Here is a 26,376-nt window from a genome sequence, read left to right as displayed (position 1 = left end):
TTGCACTTTGTACGTGATCTTGTCAGCATTGCAATTGGATACTTTTCAGGGTTTTTGATGCCTCTCCCCATGCCAAGCCATGATTCATGGACAACGCTTGGGTGCAATGCCCAAAAATAAACTGAAGATGTTTGCTTAATACTGCTGCTGTTGTGGGCACTTAAGAGCAAAAAGCAAAGACAAATGATTGAATTTTTGAGCTGCAGCACGATTGCAAGCATCGTTTGCTTGATAATTATCTTTGGCTCCCCTTCATTTCCCTTCCCTTACCCAAAATTGATTGACAGTCAAGAGCAAAGACATTCCATGTTGCTGTTTTCAATGTCAAGTTCAATGAAATTCGATCTTATGAAATGAATGATATATATATTTTCGGGGCATTAAGATATATTTATCGTTGATTATACCCAGCTGAAGATGATCGCGGCGGCGATAATGATTGTAATGGTGATGATCATGGTATGCGGCATGTTTGCTCAGGCGTATCAAATATGCAGGAAATGCAAGGCGTAGCCAATTGCATTAGTCTCGGGAGTAAGAGCAAGATCAGCATCAGCATCAACAGCAACAGAAACTGCAACATTGAAAAGCTGCCTGGCGCCAAGTTGGTTAACGCGACTTAAGCCTGGCCTGATCTGATCTTGATCAGCGCGCGACAGCGACTCTAATTGTCATGCAAATACCAATTATCATTTGTCAGTAGTAATGTGTCCATGGGTAATTAAATATATACGCTATATTTTTTCATGAATGATCGCAAAATCGTAGATCTTATTTCCCATAAAAGATATTAGATATGAGATCACATCGCAGATCGCAAATCGTAGATCTCTCGTAGATCTGTACTGAAAGTGAATTGATTAGTTCATTAGCAACTGTCGACCAGCTTGTCAGCTGTACACTCGTTATTAATTGCCCAGAAAATGCTTTTCATTATATAAAGAAAAATGTTGTTATCGCTATTTACGAATACTTAAGACTTATTTATGCCAGCCAGAGTTGCCTGTTCGCAGTTTGAAGGATTGTTTAATTAGTTTCAACATTTGCATATGTCAAAGCAGTACTCACAGACCCCCCGCCTAGCAATCTTCTGTCTAACTCTTTCTCTGGTTGCACTCAAAGCCACTTAACACAGCTGCCAGACTAAACCTAAACCATGCACAGGAAAAATCCTATTAAGTCATCTAATGCAGCGTCTCATTATAGAAAGTGCAGTCCAGATAGAACAAAGAAGAGATCATGAGCATGCTGACTATAAAATATCCTATTGGGTCAACATAACATATTATTTTTAATTTTGCCTACATGTTTTTAGCGTCACTTTTAAAATCGTTTTAACTAATAATGTCAAATATTTACAACAACATTCTTCCGCAATGTGTCTGCTCTACATTTTTCCATGTAACTCTGCTTGTTGGCCTAAATATTTATGCTTATTTCGTTTGGAAGAGTAGCTTGAAAGCTTTGGAAAATCGTTTTGATGGCAAGTGTAACAATTCAAAATTAAAAAGAGAAAAAAAATGTGGTACTTAAGAATGTTTTAAAAGAATAATGAGAGATGCATTTAGGCGAAAATGATGTAATGAGAATAGTTAATTAAATGTTAGCCAATATACCCGACCATACTCTGTAACAACTCTTGACATATTGCCATCGACATGGGAGCAGCGTTAAAACGCCGAGAGCACAATTTATGGCGCTTAAATTGCAGTCATGCGCATGAGCGGCAACGGCTAACAAGATCAACGTCTGGGCACCCCTTCCCCACCCGCTCGCCATGCAGCACCCCATCCATTCCACATCCCCTTCGGTGCATATAGAATGTATCGAATGCGAGTGCGACTAATGCGACTGCGGCTTTAGGCGGATGTTTGGTGTCAAAACATGCGCAGTTTTCCTTTGGAATTTCAGCTGGAGTTAGGCAGTTCGGTCAGGGATCCTTCAGCCTGCTCCAATGGGGTTGGTGATGGAGATGGAGATGGGTATAAATGTGGGTCTGGGTATTGGTATCGATACGAGTTGGTTTAATTTATGTTAGCGACGTGTTTCCCACTCAATCGATCGTGTGCCAGCCTATAAAAATAGAGTCGAAAACTCGTTGCTCGGGCTGCCGTTGTTGTTTGCTGCTTGCCTTTATCAATTTGTGTTCATTTCTAAGCACGAATCGACTAGCATAGATCATAAAATACTACCCCCGGCCATGGTCAATGCCAAGGAGGCAACAAGAGCAGCAACTAAACAAGTAAGAAAGTTACAGTCGAGTGTGCTCGACTGTGAGATACGCGCCGACCCATTTTGTCATAAAGGCAAAATATTGCGGTATCATTTTCAAAATATACCGAAAATACTAAAAATATACTAAAAATATACTAAATGGTATGTTTTGTATACCACCATTCAAAATATACCATAGGCGGCATAATATACCAGATTGTCAGCCAAAGCAACTAAGAGCCCTAGTAAGTAGGCGTTTTGCCCATACAAAAGTATTTCTTAATAAAGATCCACATGCATCTGATCGCAACTAAATTTTCAGGAATCATAACAACTATAGTAATTATTGTATATACCAAAATTCGCAACTCTAGCTTGAAATTTACGCTTGTTATTCGATTTTTTGATTTACGGGCGGAAGTGGGCGTGCTGTTTTGAAACAAACTTGATCTGCGTGCAAACATTACAAATGCTGTCGAAAAAAAATTATAGGTCTATCTCTTATAGTCTCTGAGATCTAGGTGTTCATACGGACAGACGGACAGACAGACAGACGGACAGACAGACAGACGGACAGACGGACATGGCTATATCGTCTCGGCTGTTGACGCTGATCAGAATATATATACTTTATAGGGTCAACATGCCTCGTTCTACCTGTTACATACATTTCCTGCCGGCACAAAGTTATAATACCCTTCTACCCTATGGGTAGCGGGTATAAAAATTTACATAATTACTCGCAACCGCTGGCGGTGCTTTTATGCGCGCCGAACGAACGTGTCAAAATGAAAAGTGTTGCATGATTAGCGCGTAAATAACGCGGCCAGAGCATAAATCTCGCCAGTGAGCGTAGACTCGGGACTCCATCCACCCCAACGTTGCGACGCCACGGCTTGTGGCAAGATAATCAAATAAATGTAGCGATTAATAAAGATGAAGATGCACCAGAGCGACACCGACAGAGAGAAAAAGAAAGAAAGATGCAATCAAGATCGATTGAACCGCTGATGGGCTGCAACACAGGGACAGGAACAGCAACAGCAACAACCACAGCGATGGCGACTGGATGCAGTGGCTCATCTCGGGCCAGCTGTTTTGGTTCGACTGGCGCCTGCAGCGAGCGACGAAGCGATAGCGCGAATTTTCACTGAGGACGCCGCCCGTTGTGGGAGGTGTGAAATATAGAGAGAGGCAACTGGAGTGAAGTTGCAACAGCAGCGTTAACGTTGGCAACATGTTGCTGCCTGCTGCATGTTGCCTGCTGCCTGCGACATGGATGTGTATAGCCAACGGGGCAACATGACACATTGCTGTAGCATAACTTGGTCAATAATAAGCGACAACAGCAACAACAACTGTGGACAAGTGATATGCGGATGCCTCGTGGCCAAGATGGAACCGGCTAACTTGTTGCCCCTATCGCAGATTGTGCGATAGACACAATTCTTAACACGTCGCCCCCAGGCCCACAGACATTAAAAAGAAGAAAAACAACGAAGAAAAACAAAACAGTGAGAAGAAAATACTTGTTAAGAGCAAAATGTTGTTAGCCATGCCTGGCAATCACTTGACTCTTATGAAGTATTTTGGCGGTTTCATATTACCGTTGCACGTTGTAGTTGCAGTTAGCAGCCGGGTCAAGGTCTAGCCAACTTTCATTGAGACCGTCGTCCTGCCCCTTCTTGCGGCATCTTCTGCCGCATGCGACACACATAACATAAATTAGTTTTCCGTGTTCCCTTGTCAGTTGTATCACCAGTCCAAACCCGTTGCGGGTGTCCACTTCCACTTTAGAACTGGCAATACGAATGCCAATTGATTGCACTTATCAGCTGCCGCCTGCTCACGCAATTTGCAATCAATTTTGGCAAGAAGTCGACTAATTGCCCTCCACATTTACAACAATTGCTTCACCGACCTTTTATTCTCTTCTCTCAAAGTTCCGAATGCCACTGAAACTGGTCGTGAATTGCCGATAAGACATTGTAAAAGCTAATGAACCAGTGGCAATGGCAATACCAAATTATCCGACACAATTCGAAATACCTTATCTTCGTATCAGCTTTTACTTTTACTTAAAAGTTCAAGTTATCGCAGCAAATGACCATTGACCAATATCTTTAATTCTATATTTAATACTTGAATTCTCAGCTGTACGTATAGAAAATTCCCGCATTTGTGGTTTCTATGCCTTCATTGAACAACAAATGTAATATTGTTGCATTCACAGCAATATGCACCACATGCGTGCCATTTTACTAGTTCAAGTTCAAAGACCTCTCAAACAAGAGCAAGAAGAACTAATGCTCTTAGCTGGCACCGTCATCGACACCGCCTGTATGCCTTTGCCAGCCTCGCTGTCTATTTGGCTGTCTGCCTAACACAAACACTTTTACTCGCTTATCGCAATGCCCATAAATAAAGCTCACGTCTATTAACGTTGTCATTAATTTTCCTATTTGGGAAATATGCAAATTAAACATTGATTAATTGCAGCCAAGAAAAAGTGAATCGTTTTCGATATCTACAAGCATGTATGCAAAGTTGCGGCAGGTTACGACTTGAATTTTATGCCAATCGATCGCCAGGCGTTTCCGTAGTGTAGCGGTTATCACGTGTGCTTCACACGCACAAGGTCCCCGGTTCGAACCCGGGCGGGAACAAGTTACATATTTTTTTATTTTTATTTTTGCTTTGCACGCTACATAGGTTTTGTTGTTGTTGTTGTTGTAGAAGTAATGCAAGGGCTATATACATGTTTACACATGTAAATATTTTGCATGCCTAATAATCAAGTTCAAGCGTGAGGCCAGTTTCACGCAAGCTCAATGCTGCAGATTCATCATCATGAATTGGCACTAACTCTCTTACATAGTGAGCCATGTACACTTTATTTGCTTTTAATGAGTCTTGTTATGCGTTCATTAAGGTGTGTTATATTTATAAACATTCAACCATCGGCACGCACCGATATCAACTGTTTAACGACCCGACAATGTCAGCCACTGCAGTATTCCCCCCAGTCCTGACATTTTTATGATTCTCATTTATTGACCCTTGCATGTCTTTTATTGTGTTTTAGTGCAGCGCTCTCTAGGCGTATGCCACCCATAAAGGAAGCAAAATATTGAATAGAATCCATAAGAATTGTAAAATGTAGGAAGACATTAAATTTTCATGTTTTGTTGACAGATGCAACATTGAAAATAGCAAAACATAGAAGAGCAACTTTTATGTTTGTAAAATTAACAAACTAACAGTAAAAACAAATTTGATAGTTTGATGTGAAAGTCTTTCAACATTTGCTTTCCCTTAGAGCCAATTGTAGTTTTGTTGTTGATGTTATTTTCTTCGTCCTTGTCTACAAGTTTCCGTAGTGTAGTGGTTATCACGTGTGCTTCACACGCACAAGGTCCCCGGTTCGAACCCGGGCGGGAACATTCCTTTTGCTTAATTTATGTAAATGCAAATAATGAAAAATGCTTGGACGTAATAACTTTTTTATTTCTGATTACACACACTTTCAAATTTTTAGTCTCAAAAAGCTTTTATGTGAAAAGCTCTTTGAACGTTTTTTCCAGCATATAGTGCAAAATGCCTTAACTTATAGCTCAGCGCAACTGCGTTCACATGGGGATGTAGCTCAGATGGTAGAGCGCTCGCTTAGCATGTGAGAGGTACGGGGATCGATGCCCCGCATCTCCAATCGGTTAACTTTTTTTTCGATTCGCTTTTTTTTAATTTTACTTTGATTAAATTATTAATAACTTTTAACTGTAAGAATATTTTGATTTACTGGTCCTGTGTAAATTATTCGGTATGAATGCATATTATGCTGGTCAAGTAGTAACTCTACTTTGCAGCAAGTTTCCCACGACTTCTGTGCAAAACCACTATTTATCTGCATGTGGCTGTGTGTTCAGTGTACATATATCCAAGCAGGAAGAATAAATAGAGCTGAGTAGAAGTTGAAGCAGCTAATCCAATTAAGCATATTAATCATATTCATGTAATGCCAACGGAAACCATCGCGAGAAGGGTGGCAAATTTCTGACATTTCCGTCATGTTGCGTTTACTTTACGTTCTTTGAAAACCGTCATCATAGAGTTTAATATTAGTGCGCTATAATGAAGTAAATATAATTTTATAATGTTAGGTTATGTTATTGTACACGAGTATTAATCGAATAGATGCTATTTATTTTGTATAAGACTGTTCGCAGTAATAGGTGAACATAGAAGTGAGTTATGTAGATCAGTTAATCAGTTTTTTGTGTCTTGTATATGTAAGATATTCGTATCTAATCTTAGGTTACGCAAATATAGTATATAATTGGCATTGGCATTGGCTTTGACAATGCCATTTACCGAACTGCAACAGACCAGCTGCTTTTGGGGGTGTTTACGCTACTAGAACTGATTGTTTGTGTTTTTGAGTCGGAACGGTGTATTCTCCATACGTCACGTAGACAGTCAAAATGCCCATGCATATGGAAATCAAATGTCATTCTTAAATGACTAAAAATATATATTGGCGAAATGAAGATTAAAATGGAGGAACTGAAATCATAAATATAAATCTCGATTGCAAACGTTGACTAAATTGTATGAGAATTGATTAATTTTTGAAGACGCCGAATTGAGATTGCTCTAAACGAACTAACATAAATATTTACTTTTCAAAAAAAATATTGCATATCTAAATAGCTATGCATATTTCCGTCTCACAAACAATAAACAAAAAGAAATCGTTCAACATTAACATAGAAAAGGGTTTCCGATATGGAAGTCCGCATAAGTTCCACTTCAAATAAAATCGTTCAACGATTGGTCTTTACTCCGACAGTTATCTAATCAAAAGGTCGACACGCAACTCGGTCTAAATGTGATTTTAACCGTTACGAATCAGATCTGCCGATCTACCATAACAAATATTTCCCAACACACGCACAAAAATCCAACGAGCTTCTTCTTCTCGGGGAATATTCCAATTAGAAATTATGGCAACGAACGCCTAATATCAGCTGACGCGATTGCCGCAAAAGTGAAAGGTAAACAAAAACAACAAATACAACAAACACGACGAACACACGATGATGGCAGCCAGCGATTCTCTTTTGGGCTTCCACTTGCTTCTAATCAGCCCAGCCGACGCAATTAAAAGCTGACAGCTCTGATATCAACGCAATGCGTCCGAGATGAGGAGACACAATGAGTGTGAGCAACAGAAGAGAGCTGCAGACAGGGTGTGGGAGAGAGAGCAAGCGCCGTCATAATGATCATAAGATTCGCTGATAAGTTTCGCAAAAATTTCAGGCCAACAAGTGAGGCAGACGGGAAGTGCGCGTGCCGAGCAATGAGAATTGGGACGTCATCGCACTCAGAGCTTTATTTTCAATGCTTTATGCTGATTTGTTTGTTTCTCTATACCCTAGCTTGTTATGGAAAAGAGGTATTATAAAATGCCGTAAGTATTTAACATAACATAATAATGAAGAGAGTATTTGTTATGAACATTCATTTATGTTATATGTGTAGATTCTCAAGAATTATCTTTGCGACCATAAAGTTTCCACTTCTCAGTGCAGGGTATTGGGTAACTTGCGATCCATTGAGATCGAGCGAGCCTCTCCATCGAAAGCTGAATTCAATTGCTTGTTTGTTGCTAAGTGGGGGCAGAGCTTTTGTGTAGCTGTTTGGTTTGCCTTTTGAATCGTATTTCGTCTATTCACGCGAAAATTTCAGCAGTGCCGTATGAATGAATGAATGCGAATGTGGGAACTTGAGCGACCAGCTACAGCAACAGCAACAACAGCGTCAGCGGCAGTCGTCACAATTTCGCCATTTCAAGGCCTACGTGACTTGTCTCACACATGGAACTGGGTCTGGGTCCCGGGTGCAGAGTCTCCTCAGTTCTCGCTCAGTCGAGCTACTTTTGTTTGGGGCGTTCTCAAACGCTGCCCACTACTAATTGTTGTTGCATAGTTATTTATACGATTATTGCCATACAATGCACACGCTGCGTATACGGAACATTCTCAACTGCTCACCTGTCTCATGATCTTAACGTTTGCCTCACGTGCTTGCTCTAATACTATTGCGAGCGAAAGGTCTTTGACAGTTGTTCGTTGAGGGTCGAGGCTCTCAGCTGATTCTAATACTTATACTGATAACATGTAATCGGAAATCTTGCACTGCACAACATTTCGCTGGGCGTTGGGAATAATAAGTCGTAATGTTTAAGAGATAAATTTGAGAAAAACAACATCGGCATGAGGAGGAGCGGCAAGAGGCCCAAAAGTGCATCATTAAGCCCCAAGCCCATAAAAAGTAAAGTTCTGTAGAATTTGATTAGCCCAAGAGAAAAGGGAAAAACAACAAACAGATCGCACACCGCCCGCTGATGTTGTTTATACGAAGACGTCGACGTCGCACTCTGGGGTGTTGAGCGATTTAGTAGAGCAGACAACGAAAACAAATCGCATAAATTTTTAGCAAATTGAGTATTTCGGCAATGGAATAAAATACTATACTTGTATATGTAGCATGGTATGTAGATCGTTAAAAAAAACCATCGGGGAAGAGCCAACCGAAAAAATAAGTAAAAAATTAATAACCATTAATATTTTTAGAATGTCTTAAGCATTGTATAATTTATTTTCATTTAATTGTTTTCCTTCATCATCAGTCTTAAATAATAGAATATTTTGTATCCTCAATCTAAACAATGCATATAGATTACGAGTAAGTTTAAAAGTATGTACAATTGTAAATCTTATATCTAAAAGTTCAGGAACTATAGCTTGTGGTCCGTTTTTTAAATTAATCGCAGAGGGTGAAGCTTCTCTGCATCCAGAGCATACTCAAGAGATGAATTATCAACAATTTGGGGCTGAAAGTGCACAGAAGATAGTTAGGGAAAAGTTTGGGGAACTTAAAATGCAGATTAATTTAAATTTCGGCATTATAAATGAAATGCATTCCGAAACACCATGCCAAAGATCAACAAAATTTTAAAAAATTAATGCAATTATATTGTTCAGTTTTTTTTCTTTTTTTTTTTTTGAACGTGCTATTTAATTAAAACTATTTAGCTTTAACTGGCAATTCAAGAATCATGCAAAAGTAGAAATGATATAAACCAACTACAATGGTTCAACTACTTTTAATGCTACCTTTGCTTACCACAAAAAGATTTTTCAACATATTTTTAATCCACTCAGTTACAAGAAACATTTTTATTTGTTGTATTATATTTTTGTCAATTATATTTTATTTTTTTAGTTTTATTTTGCAGTTTTCATGCTATTTGTTGTCGTATTTTAGAGAAGTTGTAATTCATAAAATTTAAAATAAAATTGATTAGTCTACAACTTAGCATTTGAGTTCATAAATACATATGTATATATATGCGGTGCTATTTCTTATTCAAATAAAATGTATAATAAATAAATAGTATAAATTAAAATTATATCAAATTATTTCACACATTTTTCGTTTTATATAAACTATTTTAATTCCCGGTTAGTCTAAAATACAATTTTACATATTGGTAAATATTTTAATATTTCCTTTTAATAATTTGCTTCGTTTGTCGTTGGCTTCATTGTTTTTGATTATGGCTTTGCATATTATGAATTAATTGTGTATTAATTAAAAAATAATTGCATTTAAATTGGTTTACAACTTAAGTTACGCACTGAGAGACAGCGAGGTTCGACTTCGACATTAAGAGTACCACAAGCAAACAATTTAATCATCTATTGAATCGTAAACTTAAATACAATATTTACATAACAAATTTCACATGCGAACTATTCAAATTGTCACATCTCTTACAGGTATAGACTCTAGTTCTTGTTCTTGCTCTCAAATAGATTGATTGATTCTAAATATTTATTTTGCAAGCTTTAACTTTTGCAGTGTTTTTTCGAGTTCGAGTGGTTGTATTTTTGAGTATTATATTCATGTTGTCAGTTAAGGGGTTTATCAGAGACTCAAGTATTTGTTAAATCAACAAAAATAAATAATTAATCGATATAGAAAATATTTGGCGAGGTAATTTATTTGATCAATTGTAAAATTAAAATGATGAATCGTATGATGATCGATGCCAATTGGGTTGCCAAAACGAACGTCTTAAAAAATACTCGAGACTCCGTTGTAATACGTTGAATTGATATTCATGTTTTTTTTATATAGTATGTGGATTGCATTGGTTTACGCAGTTATCAATCGACGTTGCTCGATATTCTTCCAACTATCGCGATTTGTTCGCCGCTTCAAAAATACTTTTGAACCACAGTTGTTGGTATAAATAGATGTGATGTATGTGTGTGCAACATAATGCGCGTGTGTGTGTGTGTTTATGTGTGTGTCGTTGTGAATATGATTGAACACTTGCAAATTACAATATCGCATACGCAAGCCAATCTTTATACAAAAACTTTCTCAGCTTCTTAGAGATAAGTATATGGAAGGGTCCTTTAGGTGGGACCCACAGATAGTATTTGAAATTGCATTTAAATGCCTAGAAACTGCTTTGAGGTAAACAAAATTCGTGAATTCACACTTCCACACTTTGTACGTTTTTCTTTCACAACCAGAATTTAATTCCATTTAAAATACCAAAAGAAATAAAAAAAATAATTTGGAAAACAATCGAATGATACGTATTAATGGTATAAACAACAACCAAATGAAAAAATAAAATAAATTAAAAAATTATCAAAATTTTTGCAAACAGTACAAAATGTGAGAAAATGTAATGTAAAAAGTTAATGCCAATTAGATAAGAACACAATTTTCCAGTAAGAAATTAATTTGAAATAAAGTAGAAGTTACAATCGAAAAGAAGAGTATTGAAAGTGTTCGGACAAACTCACAAATTAAAATGATCGTAGTCGAGGGATTCGTCAGCGGCACCGCTGCGTCCATGCCCCTCCTGCGTTTCATCCTCATAGCTGCTGGTAGCCTCCTGTGAGTCAGACATCTCCTCCGACTCCTCCTCATCTTCGTCCAGCTCTTCCTCGTCGTTGTTTGTCATGGGCATCCGCACATTACGCTCCACGCGATCGCTTGTCTCGCTCAGCGCCAGAGCCGGCATCGGCGAGCTGGTCTCCCAGAAGTTCTTCCCAGGCATGGCCAAGCTGCTGGCCATTGTGGAGGTTGTCGTTGTTCTGACTGTCGTTGTCGTTGAGTTGCTCCAGAACTGTCTCTTGGGGCTACGCTGCTTTTTGGCACCGCCATTGGGATTCGATCGTTGCTTGCCTGCTTGTTTCTTCTTGCCGCCCTGGTTCATCAGACCTCTCGGCTTTTGATGAGCCCCCTTCGTTGCGCCTGCCACAATTGCTGAGGTGCCGCCGTTACGTTTAGGTCCGCCAGGACCTGGTTTCTTGCCACACTTTGGTGGTGGAGCGCCTGTGGCTGCTGCTCTATCTCGTTCGTCCTTGCAGCGCTGAGCTTTGGGACCTCGCTTCCGCAGAGCACCCGCCTTGGCACCTGGGCCCGGTCTCTTCTGGCAATTGTGTGTTTCCTCGTTCTCGTGTTTCCGGCATTTGCGCAGTTTCTTTCCCTTCGGTTTCTGTTTGTGTGGCTGCTGCTGGTTACTGCTCTTGCTACTGTTACTGTTACTGTTATTACTACTGTTACTATTACTGCTATTGCTAATATGGCCGCTGAAGGTTTGACTACGGTTTGGAATACTAATCAGGCTGCTGGCACTGGCCGCAGGCTCAGGAACGTTACTGCTACTATTACTACTATTGCTAGAACTATTGCTACTACTACTACTGCTGCTGCTGCTGCTGCTGCTGCTAATGCCATTCGCAGGACACTTCGGGTGCGGCTTGAAGTGTGCCACGTCGATAAGGTCGATCAGTGGCTTGCCGGTATCACAGAGTTGGCGCACGCCATGCTTGACACGATTGGCCCCAAAGTTCTTGGCTATCAGCTGGTCCACACGCAGCTGCGGCACCGGCTCGGTGATCGCATTCGTGTATGTGGTTAGCTTCCCCAACGATCTGGAGGCCGGAATTTGCATGCGACGCGGTTGGCCATGGCGATTCAGTGCCAAGTAGGAGACCCGCCTCGCATTTGAGTTGTATGTGGAGGAGTAGGTGTTGTAGTTCTGCAGCTCCATGTTCTCATTAAAGACACAGTCGTCGGTGAAGTCTTTCTGTAACAGTTGAGAACTAGAATTAAATTATTTGGCTTTAAGAAGGTCGATCACAAAAAACTTGAAACACATTGAATGGTTCAAAATAGTATTTTCCTTGAAGTAATATATGATATAAGATGAAAGCGACACGCTGTTAAAAGTATTTTCGAGATGCGTTAATAGCTCAGAATTCTGTGGCCAAGCTGTGGATATCGTAAACATTGTTTCAATGGCCTCTCATATGCATAACAAACAACGGAAGAACCCTCAAGCTAAGAGGGCTTAACCAACAATAACAACAATTAAATGCTCCCAGCTACCTACAGTTGCCAATGCCAGTTACCAGTTGCCCGTTAAGAGTTGGCGGTTTTCCTTTTTCATCTACGTTTATAAGAATCTGAATCTGTTAGATAAATGTGCTCATTATCACAGGATGTGCTCGGTATCGGCGTTGCGATCGATAGACGCCGGCACCCCAGATCCCCAGATCTGTGGAACTGACCTAGACTCTCATCTAGACCCAGACGTAGACGCAGACGCAGACACTGACCGTGACCCTGACCATAAAGTAGACTACTTTATGAATGCCGCCTGACAGCCGCACAAAAGGACAACAAGCAAGTCGCCAAAGGCCTCTCAAGTGAATGGTATTTGGTCTTTTCGTGTACTCGCAGTTAGGTAGACATTTAAATGAGCTACAAAGGATTTGTTGCTGCTAAAGTGTGTGCTTTAAATCGTCGGCAGCGCTTTGTTTGGCGATCATCAGATCAAATTCAATTAACAACATTGAATTAATTCGCTTGTCAGGCAATTAAAATTCTTTCCCCTGACAACGTGACAGAGTCAAAGAAAGCGAACTTCACTGCGAACTCGACGACTTCCATGTGGAAATGTCGCCGCTTAAATTTAGAAATTAATCAGCCAAATGGCGCGCCGGCTGCCGCTACACCAATTTGATATTAAATGAGCCATAAAATGGCCAAAAAGGGGAAAATACGAAAAAGTATAAAATAGATACAGAAAGATGAGGTGAAACTGAGCATAGACTGCAAAATATGGCTAAAATGTTGACGCCATTTCAAAGTGCCATGAGATCTTGCTCTCGAGGGCAGACAAATTTTTGACATATGTGACAACAGAATGTGGCACGAAGAGTGAGTCGTGTGCCTCATTGTCTCGACGTCTGCATCTGTTATAATTTTCCTAGCATTTGCCGCTATTTTTAGACTAATAGACGACACTCGAAATGAAAATCGCAGTCCACAAAGGGGGATATGAAGTTGTAGCTAGATAGTGTGAAATGCATCTGGCTGCTGGCTATCAAACCCATTAGCTCTTGATGTCTTACGTCGCAGGTCTTATCAATTGGCGCCAGGTGGAAAAGGTCAACGTTTAGACCAGATACGGCGGACACCTACAACCAAGAGAGGCAAGAGCCAAGAGGAACCACTCTCAGTGCTGTGACGCGTACCACATTCTTTTGGGTTCGATTTTGGGGCATTATCGAGTGAACAACAGGACAATAACAGTGATAATGATGCAACATATTCATTGGCCTAAGACATGACTGGACATTAATTGATCGGCCTGAGCTCCGCGGGCGGTCACCTTTTCAGTATTCTGTTCTCTGTTTGGTTTCTTGGTTTTCAGCTTGTTCTTGGCTGCAACCAACCGCAGAGCAAATTATGCAAATTAATAATCACATTTATACATTGTATATGCTTATGGCTATAACATATTAATTGGCCAGTAACACAGTTTGATCCGACGGAGACGCGACTCAGGTTATTTATGAATTGGCAAACGTTTCGGGATTTCAATTAGCTGCCCCATTAGGCAGCTAATCAAATCAGCTGCCATCAAGTCACGAGATCATGACGTTTTTGGCATTTTAACACAATATTGAAATGCAACGATAAACTAACAGATCACAAGTTCATGAAAAGCTATTTTAAAACTGTTGACAAAATATATATATCATATGAAATCTATATTTGCATCAAATATTTTTAAACAATAATGACAATTGAATGCTAATTGTTTTCATTTACAAACGTTGCTCACTTTGTATTTAAAATTAGCGAAATCAAATTTTGTTTTGACTTTGAGTTTTAATTATTTAATTGTATTGTATTTACTATTTCTCAGCTAATAAACAAATTAATGATTGATGTTATGTTTATTTCTTCGTTTCGATTTAAAGCTGCATCAAAATACATTTCTGTTATGCAAGTTTACTTGTTATGTTCTAGAGTGTATGTATATAGTTCACAAGTTTCTTGGCTTTGGTCAATGGTCGCCAAAATAAACAAAAGCCGCCCAGAAAACGGCCGCCCACTTGACCAACTTTACGAAATGTCTGCAATGCATTTTACGGCGCCTTCAAAGGGCGGCGGCTGTTACAAAGTTGCCGCTGTTGAAGCGCATCAATCAACACGGCCACGCGGCGCAGCTAGAGTTAAAACTATCTCTATCAGCATCTGTATCTTTGAGATACAAAACACGAACACCAACACTCGAATGGACTGACAGAATTGGCACAAATGCGTCTATTTCGGGTATGCATGCGAAAAGGTCAAAGTGCTCCGGCTGCGACAAGCTGCCACCCAGCAAAGACACACAGAGAAAGAGAGAGAGAGTGAGTGAATGCCGGACAATCGCTGAGGCGCAACGCAAAAACTAAAAACTAAAACTGCAGCCAGCCACGGCGCCAGTCGAAGGCGTTGAGAAATGCGACGCCAATGATCATGAGATGTGATGCCACAGGGAGTCGAATAAACTGCGACTGGGACTGCGGCAAAAAGTGTCACATTCATTATCGACAGGACATGCGACCGTCCTCACTTGGCACTTGACTGCTCAAGTTGAAAGGCACGAAATCGAGTCGAGAGCCGAAAAAAATGAAAGGAAAAAGGACAAGGGTTGGCCCAAGGATATTCGTATCTTTTGTGAATGTTTTTGTTGTTATTGTGAGTGGCTTTGTTTTTGTTCACTTCACTCGACGCACTTAATGTTGTTATTTATTGAGCTGCGCTTCGGAATTTGTTGAGGTGCACCTCAATCATTTAACGGCCTTTTGTTTGTTTATGTTTGACTCATTGCTTTGTTATGGGAACAATCGAAATTTGCCGCTACAGTAACAGATAAAGCCGCATAATTGAAATTAAAGCAGCAAATTGAAAAGCATTTCAAATAATCAATCAACAATTCTTCGGTCATTGCACAAATGTCACGACGTGTACTACTTGATTTAGTATTTAGTTCATATGTGATCTGAGTGATGAGTCCTAGTTGGATTAAGGGTTAGAGTTGTTTACTTACCCAGGCATAGAGCACGCCACAGGCATCCATACAGAGATACAAACAAGTGGCCACACTTTGTATCTTTATGCGTCCCACATCCACAGCTGAGCGCTGCAGAATGGCTGCAAGGTTGAGAGAAAGAGAAATGAAAGCATTCGTATTAATTAATTATCAATCAATTTCAAGCTGCGCTTTAAAAAGAAATCTGACCACAAAAGCCCCTTGATTAACCGTCCCGACACACACAGAACCAGTGTCAGTTGGTGTCAGCGTGTCAGGATGTCAGTCGATTGCCCAAAGCGCAATCCCCTCCACCAATCTCTGTCGAGCTTGCTGCCGCCCCAGCTTCTTAAACTGTTAATTACCTGTCTGACACTCTGGCTGTTAAAAATATTGTAGCATTGCGAAAATAAATGCTTGGCATTGTCAAGTCAAAGGTGCAGCAGTTCTTTTAGTCCGACCACCAGAGGCTATTCAAACACACGCGAGTATAAAAACCCATTATATGCAGCTTGAAAAAACAACATTTAATCAGCTAGAAGCTAGTTTACAAATATACGCCCATCTACACTGGCGTCAATCGAACCCGCGCTACAAACTTCCACTTAATCACAAATGGGCGCGAGCTTAGCGCACAGCGCCACGACTGCTGTGCAAATTTGTCAACTGTTCGCATTGAATGTGAGGTTATGAATGACATACTTTGAGGTTAATTGAAACTGCTCTTGAGTTTTTAGTGAATTTCAAGTTCAGTGCCGTCTGCAGATACTTCCACAATTTTATTAAAGGTCAAACCACTTGTGTGGCCCATGCATCGACCGACCCAGTGCCTGTCAATTCCCAGTTTGCCAGTTGCAGATGCTGTTGTTGTTGTTGTTGTTGTTCAGATTTTACGACTGCCTGGATAAAGTGTGTCAGCACTTGGTTTGCCATGCACTTGCGTTCAATGAACCTTCTGCACTTTTTCCATAATAAACAATTATTGTTATAAATACTGCAGCTTGTTATGAACTGATTGAGCCGATTAGCAGCTGCTGCGGATATCATCAAAGCAGCCACACATCCAAAAAGAAATAAAAATCGAGATTATTATTGGGAGCTAATGCCGGAACAGAGTTTCGATTTTGATTCCACCTCATGCTAATCGATTGAGTGGCCACTTGAGTGATTGAAAAATTAACTTTTGACGTCAAATTCCAAGTGTGTTTGTTATTTTTTTCCAGAATTGTTTACGTAAGAATTACAATGTGAAACTATGAATTCCTGATTTACCATTCCACAACAGCATATGGCGGCATAGAAATGCAAATAACATATAAGAATATTTCAGGCTACAGCATAAAGGGTTGCAATTGTTTCTTTTTTAAGGGGTCGATCATAAAATTTTACTATGATAACTTTTAACAATAAGTAGAGCTACTGAAAATAAAAATAAAGGAGAATGGGGGATATCATATTTTATAGCTCCATAAGAGTATAAACTTTTTCAATTTGTAACAACTTAGTGATTGGGGAAAGTGAATAATATGGTGGACTAAGTCTAAAGAGAGAGCTCCCTCAGGGCTTCATTGCAACTGTGAAATTGTGTCAAAGATAAGCAGACGCCATGGCGGCGCAAATGCCTATAATAAAAAATGCTGTCAATAGTTTTGCGATTTACGGCCTTATGTATCCGCAAGTATGCGAGGACTGTGTATACTATATGTATCTATATCCGCATCTGAATGACTATCTCCAGCAAAAACTAAACAAATCCAACAATTACCACAACTAGATCAATGGGGAATTTTTTAAATGCATTTTTGAGTTTATTTACAGTAAGTACGGAAATTATAAAGTTGCTTCCCTACAGTTAAATTCGATTTATAATTTCCCCTGCATAAATAATTACTTCAATTTTATGCAACTTCTTCAAGGCATTTAAGTAATTGGCCTTTTTAAAAAGAACAAAAAAACTAACCCAACATAACGTAGAAACTGCTAGTAAATAAATGATATGCTAAGCGCTTCAGTTCATTTGTTAAAATACTGAGAGTAAGAGAGAAAGGGGGCGACGGCATGTGGGCGGAGTAGTTGCTGGTAGCAAGTGACAGCCTTTCACTTTGTGTTCAAATGTCGCTTTTGGTGTTGCATTTCACTTGGGTCGCGTTTGTCAGTGACTTTTCTTTGGGGCTCATTTAAAAAAACGATTTGTTTAGCTCGAGTTAACAAAAGTAATTTTTCTTGCTCTTTTTTATCTTTTTGGATACATATGGACATTTGTATTTTGATGTGTGTGGGTCGCACAACGAATTGCTCAAAATTATTATTAATACATTTTCATTTATGCTGTTGTTCTTGTTGCCGTTGTCAGCGTGCTCTTCTTATGTTTGTCTAGAGACCTCGTCACAGTTGCTGTTCCAAATTTAGTTCTCACAAAAAAGAAGCAAAAACAAATCTACAGCAAATTTTATGGGATAGCAAGTAAAAGCAAAAGAAAGAGAGAGAAAGAAGAGCGCGTATATAAACAATGCGTAGTACGCACACATATAGACACAGTTGCTTGCGTTCTCTTTGCTTGTGTATGAACTTTGCGCGCCGAGTTTCCATGTGGCGCCGTGGCTTAGTTGGTTAAAGCGCCTGTCTAGTAAACAGGAGATCGTGAGTTCGAATCTCGCCGGGGCCTTGCGATACAAATCGCGTTGATTAGTTTTTTAAATTACTTTTTTTAATTTTGAATAAGCAAATACTGATTATAGGTTGAATATAGAGTAAGAAAACCTAAATTAAACATTTGACTCATACATTTCATACATATCTGGTTATCAAAACACATATATTTTATTTGGGAAGACTACAGGTTTATTCTCACTCGGAAGAAACAATTAACTTATGCCTTTAGCTCTTTGGGGGTGTGGAATAAATAAACAATAACAATTGGAATGATCATTAATTGAACAATAAAAGAGCTGGCAGCCCACAAATTGATCAGCAGTTCATTGAACTAACTGTGAAATTAAACAATTAGTACAGGAAGCACACACAAAATAAAAGCAAGTCCCAATTCAAATCGAAATCTGAAGCTAAATCCGAATCCGAATTCGAATCTGAGACTGATTATAAATTAGATATTCAAGTCACGCATTTGAGCTGCTTTAAATTGGCCACACATTAAGCACGTAGTCGAAAGAAATGCAAAAGCAAAACCAACAAAAGCACGCACTGGCAATAATTAAAATGTCAAAAAAATATTGCTGTCAAAATGCAGAGAAGTTCTGAAGGTGTTCGATTGAGTTATGTGGCAATTGAAATGTTTGTCTGTGTCCCCCTTCCCTGGTATGTATAGATATATATGAACTACTCCTCTGTTAATCACCGTTAAAGGCCGTCTTGTGCCTTTATTTATGCTAATGAGGTCTTAATTTGGAGAGTTTTGTCGCTGAGCCGACTATCGGTAATAATCAAATTTATGTTCGAGCCTTCAATAAAACTTGACAAAAAATTTTGAAAACGCAACAGCACATATTTTAAATGCGAGTATGGGCATAAAAGTCAACTTTTGAAAACACATTTAAGTATATGTATATGTAAAAGCGTTTTTTTTATTCATATATTTTTAATTATACTTAACAAAAAAAAAGAAATCCCAATGTGTGACATATAAATAAAATTTATGAACACTTTGTGGTTATTTAACATAATAAGGGAATATCACAATGGATATTCCACTACTGTGCCACGCGGTTTTTACGATCGAGTTGTCTTTCTTTCTTTATCCAATATAATTTATTAACGTGGGTTGCGTATTTTGACAATTTAATAGCGTTTACAGAGTCGGGTATATCAATCAATTAAATTCTATCTATACCCCATTAGAGTAGATAAAAAATTCAGTGTCGCAGATGTCGCACAGATGATCGTAATGTCAGTGGTTGGGCCGAAAAGTTGCAGCTATTAAATACTAATTAGTGCCAGCTTATTGACTTGTCTCCGCGGTTCCATAAATCTTTCATGTTTTTAACAGAATTCGGAACACGCAACTGTGGGCGCTGTGATAAGCGTCTTATATTTATACTTATATGTTTATCTTAATCTATTTACATTTGGCAGTAAAACATTTATGTGCATTTTACGAAAGTGAAACCTTCTTATGTAAATGAAGCTGTGGGAATGCCCAAAATGCTGTCTACCCGAATCCGACTGAAGGGATTTCATGGATGGGTGAAACAGCTTGACAAGAGAATTGCGAATCGTTTGAGTGCAAAAAATAGCAAAAAATACAATTCACAGTTGGCTACCTTTTTTTACCCTCGTACGTGTAATTATTATTATCATGTTCTTGTGCAGTCTTTGCTGAGATTGCCAATAATCGAATTGCGTTTGCGTGTTTTTTTTTTCTTAAAGAGGGTTGGGAACGGATTTCCGGATATATTCCGGAATATCCAATAGATATAAATTACGAACACGTTTGACAGCTGACAGTGAGGGGTTGCAATAAATTGGCATAGTTTTGTCATCCAATAAACGCCCACAAAACTGTGCATATGGGTAAATGATATGAGTATATCTCAAAATATGAAAATTCATACATATGTGTAGTTTCGAGATGCTTCCGATCTATTGTGATGATTATAAACGCACACATTGATTGGATTTGTCATTCACACAGCACATTCCACACAGCCGCAGCTGAGAGGCTGAGAAGACTTCTGTCAGTATCTAAAGCTGTATATCTATGCTCTTAGTGGCTTTCACTGCTGTACACAAAATTTATGGGACGTGACCTCCCTCCCAGCGAGGGCAGCTACCGTTTGGAGAGAACGATGAAATCTCACATACCATCTCTAGGAAATGTCGAAGAAGAGAATCGGGGAACCGCTTAAACAAAAGTTCAACAACAAATCTCCACTTCAATTCATTAATGAAAAATGAACTTAGATATTGAGGGTGCCTTGATTTGATTAAATTAGACTAATAATGTGTAAAGTATGGCCAGCCACTGTAATCTCCACTCGTAACTCCGACTCCAAAATACCTATTCAATGGGGCCCACCAAAGGAGTTGCCCTAAGCCGCTTTTGGTAAAAGTGGACAGTGAAAGTTTGGGCAATCCATTTAAATACAAATAAAAAGAGAAATGTGCAACATGTTGTTCTTACAAATTAATACAAGCGCTAAGCAACAAACAAATATGAAAATATGTAGAAGAGATTGTTCTCCTAACACGCCACGATTTGTAGATGTTATAAAAATGTAAAAACAACATGGAAAAGTATGTTTAAAAAATGTCAAGAAATTTTAAAAAAGATGTTAAAAACTGTAAAAAAACAAAAACTCTTTTAAATGCATCTCTCCGCCCAGCGTTCCTCAATGACAGGCCAATTTTAAGGCGCCCGCTGCGCGCCCCCGCTGCCAGCGCCAACGTCGACGTCGGCGTCGGTGTCTGCTTCTATGTCTGCAGCAATGTCAGCAGAGTTGTCAACGGTTGTGGTCAGCGCACAAGTTTTGGTTTTCCGCATTTTCCTGTACATGTATCACAGCAACCAGTTGGAGTGGAAATGAAATATGTAGATGAGTCTTTAATTAATTTGAGACACGACAAGACAAGTGGCGTCGTCTGTGCCTGCGTCTGTGGCAGCAACGCGACTGTGGCGACTGCCTCCTGCCGTTTTAGCCGCAAAGCTTTTTAGGCCAAGAATGAACCAAGCCGCCAGCCATAGCGGACAGGTTTAGGACCAGCTCTAGTTCTAGTTCTAGAGAACGCTGGCAGGTGTTGACTCACTTGGTTCACTAGCCATTAGAGGCTGTAATCGGTTTTAAATGCACCCATTGATCATATCATTCCCAGCTGGCCATGGTGACACCTGACGATGCGACAAGTATCTCCGAACATCGATCAGCGGTAGTTGTCAATATAAATCCAGAAGACTTCTAAATACTCATATATAAAGTGCGATCTTATAATTCATTGTTGTTGTGGCTAAAGTCTCCTTCATTGGCCATTTGTCTTTGGTGTCTATTATTCCAAGTCAATTTGTCAGTTGTTGTTTGTATCAAAGCAGCTACTGATCTGTCTCTATTCCAAGAAGGAGTCCGTCAGCAACCACAACATCTCATTGATCACTCACATAACCCATATATAACTCGGATCTGCATGTCCCCAGAAGTGCCTACACAGCAAAGCACAGCACAGAACAGCAGCAGTCTCTGATGACAGTTTTAGACAGTCTGCCCGCATACAAGAGAACTGTATCTGACTGGGACGTGAAACAGCATCAAATAATTTTAAAAGCTGCACGTCTGCAAATGCTAAAAATGTTTTATGGTTTCTATGCTGCAAGTACATACATATTTCTGTATATTTTTTGCATTTTGTGGCATTAAAAAATGCCGTCTAACCAGACATTGGGGCAGCGCTGACAGCCCAAGTGGCATGGGGACTCGGACTGAGTTTGAGACCCGGCTAGGACTGGATACTGGGTATCTAGCAAATGGCAATTGACAGCTTTGGCTTTGACAGCGATGCATGCAAAACATGCGGCTTATAACAGTTAATTTTGGCCGCTGTCCTCATGTCAAACCATGTAATTAAAAGATATATATTCATACATTTTGCATATAAATCAAACATCTGACAAATTGCTTATTGATTTGTGACAATTTCCAATGGCTACCAATTAACTGGCCATTAGACGACTTGCACAAACTTGCAATTGCTGCACAGCGGAGTGCAGAGAGAAAGAGAAGAACAGCAGCTGATTGCTTATCACACATTGGCTGATTGTTGACAAATTTCTTGCTCGTTCTTACTGCATTAATGTGTCACCTAGATTGTAATGTCTTTGACTCTAGCTGAGAGAGTATTCATCTTAATGAGATGCGCAAATATTTGGCTTAAAGTGCTAAACGGAAGCAGCTGCAGCAGACTGTCACTATTTCAAAGTTAGTTGGTAAAATGTGAACTCCAATGAAGCATTGCCTAAACAGCTAGCTACTAACTACTACTACATACATATATTCAAATGCTATTTTTATATCAGCTATTCTTGACCAGCGTTAACAGCCCCAACGATTTAGAAGCTGCAGTTGAGGGGTTGTAATTACTCTAGTTGACAATATTTACTTTCCTATGGTATCTTTTGAATGCAGTAGTATAAAAATGTTGTCATATTTCGGTATATTCAGTGTCTTCACATTACTTTTTCATTTAAGAGGGCTAACGAGTTGATCATACTCAACTGTCGCTTTCTTGTTCATTCTTATCACAATTCGCTGAAAAGTAAAGGAAGTGCTTCCCCTTCTCTATTGAAGCAGACAGCTGCTAATAACATAACATAGCTCCCCAGCCACACACATTTGGTGGCCCATTTAGTCGCTTTATATAAATGCGATCTGCAGTCAAAGTTCAAAGCATTTTCATTTGTATTGCATCCGATGCATGGCATTGTCGCTTTGTGGCTCATTTGCGTCAGCTTGACATGATTTAGCCATGTCATGGGATTGCCTTTGGGTTTCGATTTAGTTTTTGAAATACAATTTGGCATTGGCTGCGTTCTCTCTGTTGTCTGTTGTCTTTTGTTGGCTGCTTTCCCGAGTTGACACACATATTATACGCTTGCCATCAAATAAAAAAAAGAACAACAAACAAATATATATGCATATACATGTAAATCAACCAAAAATAATGGAGAAATACTTGGAATCTGGAGCGCGACGAATTGCTTGTTGTTGTTATTGTTGTGCGAACAGGCAAATTGTCGCCTGTCAGCATTGCTGGCTGGGGCAACGTCAAGGGGCAGATATATTTTTAGCTGTCAACCCGAGAAACATTTGACATGCCCTTCACTCTGCCCCTTCCCCATGTGCCCCGCTTTAAAACAGAGATGAAGGCAAATATTTCAATTAGTTAAAGTTGAATTGTTGTACGCAAAGTGTTGCTAATGTCAGCTAATGCTTCCTCAAATGTTGATAGATGTAGATACGGATGCAATAGAAATTGCAGCCGCACTCACACACGTTTGCAACAATGTATGCGCTCCATTTGATAGCAAGTGTAATCCAACATGAGCTACAGCGATGTAAGTGTGTGTATCTCGAAGATACGAAACGTGTGCGTTGTGTAGCCACAGATGTGTGTGAGCGTAAATAGCGCAAAGCGAGCTTAGTTGCATTTGCAATTAATTCACAGCAAACAGCAAATGTTGCAAATAAATTAGCAAACAAAAACAGAAGCAACAGCAGCAACCACATCAACTATTTGTCCATGTAATTGTAACGAAAATGTATCTGTAAAGCGAACTGCAATTGCAACAACAACACCAACAACAACAACAAAAATGAAAAGTGCAACGATGTCGTTTAACGACAAAACACTCAACTGCAACGTCAGCAATTTTCGGTTGTTGTTATTGTTGTTGTCAATGGTTGTTGCTTGTTGTTGCTATTGCGCGCACACGTCATAATTATCGGCGCAAATGAATGTCGGGGCGAACAGCACAACTGAAACACACACACACACGCTCTACGTAGTACGTACTGCATATACATAGCTACAGATACAAATACAAATAGAGATTCAGCTACAGATACAGATACAGATACATACGTACATTTCGTAGTACACACATTGACCAAGCACAATGCAAAATGTATTGACTTAGGTCAGTGGCTCATTGAACGCAAATGCAAATTGTTGTTGTTGTTGCTGGTGTTGTTGTTGTTGGTAATTCACACTTCACACTCATGCAAAGGCGTGTGTGTGTGTGTGTGTGTGTGTGCTCGTGCGTATATCTGCAATACAGTATTCGTATTCGTACGTAAACTGCAAGTAGCTAAACTAAATGTGATAAACAAGCTTAACGCCCGCCAACTGAAACCGCCTTGCCGAGCAGTTAAAATCTAAAGCAAATAAAAACTCTAAAGTGTTACCACATCAGATATGGATAGAGATAGATATGCAGATATTGAGATAGAGATATTATAGTATCAGCGTGGTAGATAAATCGCGATGTGGTAACTTTGTCGAGTCTGCATCTTAAGTGCCCTCGCCAAGACCATGACCATCTAATATTGGATTACAATCTCCCGTATTGAAAAACTATCATGTTACTCAATCTCGATTGAAACATTTAATGGCTCGGACAGCAGTTAGTGATATTAAATATGTATCTGTCAGTCATGATAAACATTTGATCGAAGGGATCATAAATATCTCTTCTCATAGCTTGCATATTTCCACAGAATTCAAAACGATCCCCTTAATGTTCATTTAATTGCACATTAATTGAGTTATCATAAACTAACATTACAATTCCAAGCTGGAAATCAAGTTTATTTATATGCTGATGTAAAGAAAAGAAATATAAAATTCGAAAAATGCCCATAAAATAAAATCACTATAATAGAGGCATAAGAAATCTGTCAATGCGTGTAGACGACACTCATTAAACAGATAATAAAGATAAATATAAATATATGCGATATCAAAGTTTTTATCTCCACTTTCCTATACAAGCGATTGCATGTAAATAGAGAGTGAAAGTGTCGCTCCAGTTCCAGAATTTTTAACCAAAACTAAATAGACGATGAAAATAAAAACAAATACTTTACTAATGCTCGTAGCCATATCGTAAGTATCTTTGTATCTTTCGCTTTCTTGTCGCCGCCATGCATCATAAATGAGAAAATTGTAGCTTTCATCGCGGCAATCTGTAAGTTTTTTCGTTTCGGAAATGCCTAAAAATTTTCTTTGCATTATATATATGGGAATATGGGATGGAACTATATATGGAACTGTAGCCTCAAATATTATTGGGCTGAGAAAATCTTTACGATGTGTTAAACTATTATTATGGAAATTCTCATTTCTTGATTCTCATTTTCCTTGCGGCTTTCGGAGGGGATCGAAGCTATTTTCGTATTGCTTTGGGGTTTATTATTATTTAAATGCCAGCATTAATTGACCTCATAATGCGGCATGAAATTGTATTGCACTTGAAGCTAAATGCCGAACAAACGATTTGCACGCTTCAAATGATGGGATGAGTTTATTTGAAGATCTGGCATTAACAATTCAACTATTCATATAGCAACCTTGAAGCCAACACAAACTAGATCCACAATATACTCAGTCAAGTAATTAGCTCTAATTAAGTTATAGTTTCCGCAGCTGAGCTGCTCGTGTTCGTTGTCAATTGCATTGTCAGCTAGTTAGGAGACCACCTGTGAGACACATCCACACAGTTATGCACCACATGCAGTTGGCTATTTGCCTCCTTTTGTTTGGGCCCACAATAAAAGCCCCCATTTGGAAAACGTTTAACAATGTTTGAGGTCTGGTCTGGCGCACTGCCAGACTCTCCTCTCGACTGTGTCGACTGTCGATTGTCGATTGTCGACAGTGTCCAGTGGAACATTGTGCATTTGTCATGCACGTAGGCAACATGCAACACACACTTGCCACCGACTTGTTACTGTTACTGTTGCTATTGTTGTTGCTGTTGTTGTGCTATATATGGATAACTGCGCTTTTGGTGGCCACGTTATGTTCACACTTCAGCCTGTTATTGAGATCGTTTATCGATTGACAGGTAATTGTGATTTATGCAAATTATAGCTCGAGGCAGCCTCAGCTCAGGCTGCAGTGTTTATTGCTGCACTACGTACGAATAGTTTTAGCATGAATGAACATTTTCTTGGACTTTCTTTCCCCGTCATGTT

The 26,376-nt window shown here is 39.3% G+C and overlaps 1 protein-coding gene and 4 non-coding genes across 7 annotated transcripts in view; 4 read left to right on the top strand and 1 right to left on the bottom strand.

Moving 5' to 3' along the window:
- The first annotated feature begins 4,807 nt into the window (after nucleotides 1-4,807).
- On the top strand, nucleotides 4,808-4,880 carry Trnav-cac (transfer RNA valine (anticodon CAC)). The gene has a single exon. It is a non-coding gene; the product is annotated as a tRNA-Val (tRNA).
- Nucleotides 4,881-5,584: 704 nt separating this feature from the next.
- Trnav-cac (transfer RNA valine (anticodon CAC)) lies at nucleotides 5,585-5,657 on the top strand. Its single transcript has one exon. It is a non-coding gene; the product is annotated as a tRNA-Val (tRNA).
- Nucleotides 5,658-5,849: 192 nt separating this feature from the next.
- Nucleotides 5,850-5,922, top strand: Trnaa-agc (transfer RNA alanine (anticodon AGC)). The gene has a single exon. It is a non-coding gene; the product is annotated as a tRNA-Ala (tRNA).
- Nucleotides 5,923-8,943: 3,021 nt separating this feature from the next.
- LOC133837034 (uncharacterized protein DDB_G0271670) overlaps nucleotides 8,944-26,376 on the bottom strand; it is a 49,998-nt gene continuing 32,565 nt past the window's right edge. The window contains exons 1-4 of one of the 3 annotated variants that reach the window (XM_062267681.1): nucleotides 16,045-16,818; nucleotides 15,698-15,801; nucleotides 11,103-12,390; nucleotides 8,944-9,109 (exon numbers count right to left, since the gene is read on the bottom strand). In XM_062267681.1, coding sequence (XP_062123665.1) covers nucleotides 9,040-9,109; nucleotides 11,103-12,390; nucleotides 15,698-15,801; nucleotides 16,045-16,103 — 1,521 coding nt within the window. In that variant the 5' untranslated portion in view covers nucleotides 16,104-16,818 and the 3' untranslated portion in view covers nucleotides 8,944-9,039. Of the gene's footprint in view, nucleotides 9,110-11,102; nucleotides 12,395-15,697; nucleotides 15,802-16,044; nucleotides 16,819-26,376 lie in introns of those variants that run through there. The other 2 variants (XM_062267682.1, XM_062267679.1) reach the window with 2 other exon arrangements.
- Nucleotides 18,271-18,344, top strand: Trnat-agu (transfer RNA threonine (anticodon AGU)). The gene has a single exon. It is a non-coding gene; the product is annotated as a tRNA-Thr (tRNA).

This window comes from Drosophila sulfurigaster, chromosome 2R (assembly GCF_023558435.1).
Source record: "Drosophila sulfurigaster albostrigata strain 15112-1811.04 chromosome 2R, ASM2355843v2, whole genome shotgun sequence".
NCBI classification, from domain to species: Eukaryota; Metazoa; Arthropoda; class Insecta; order Diptera; family Drosophilidae; genus Drosophila; species Drosophila sulfurigaster.
The sequence above is the reverse complement of the archived record's forward strand: the minus strand, read 5'-3'. Positions and strand labels throughout refer to the sequence as shown.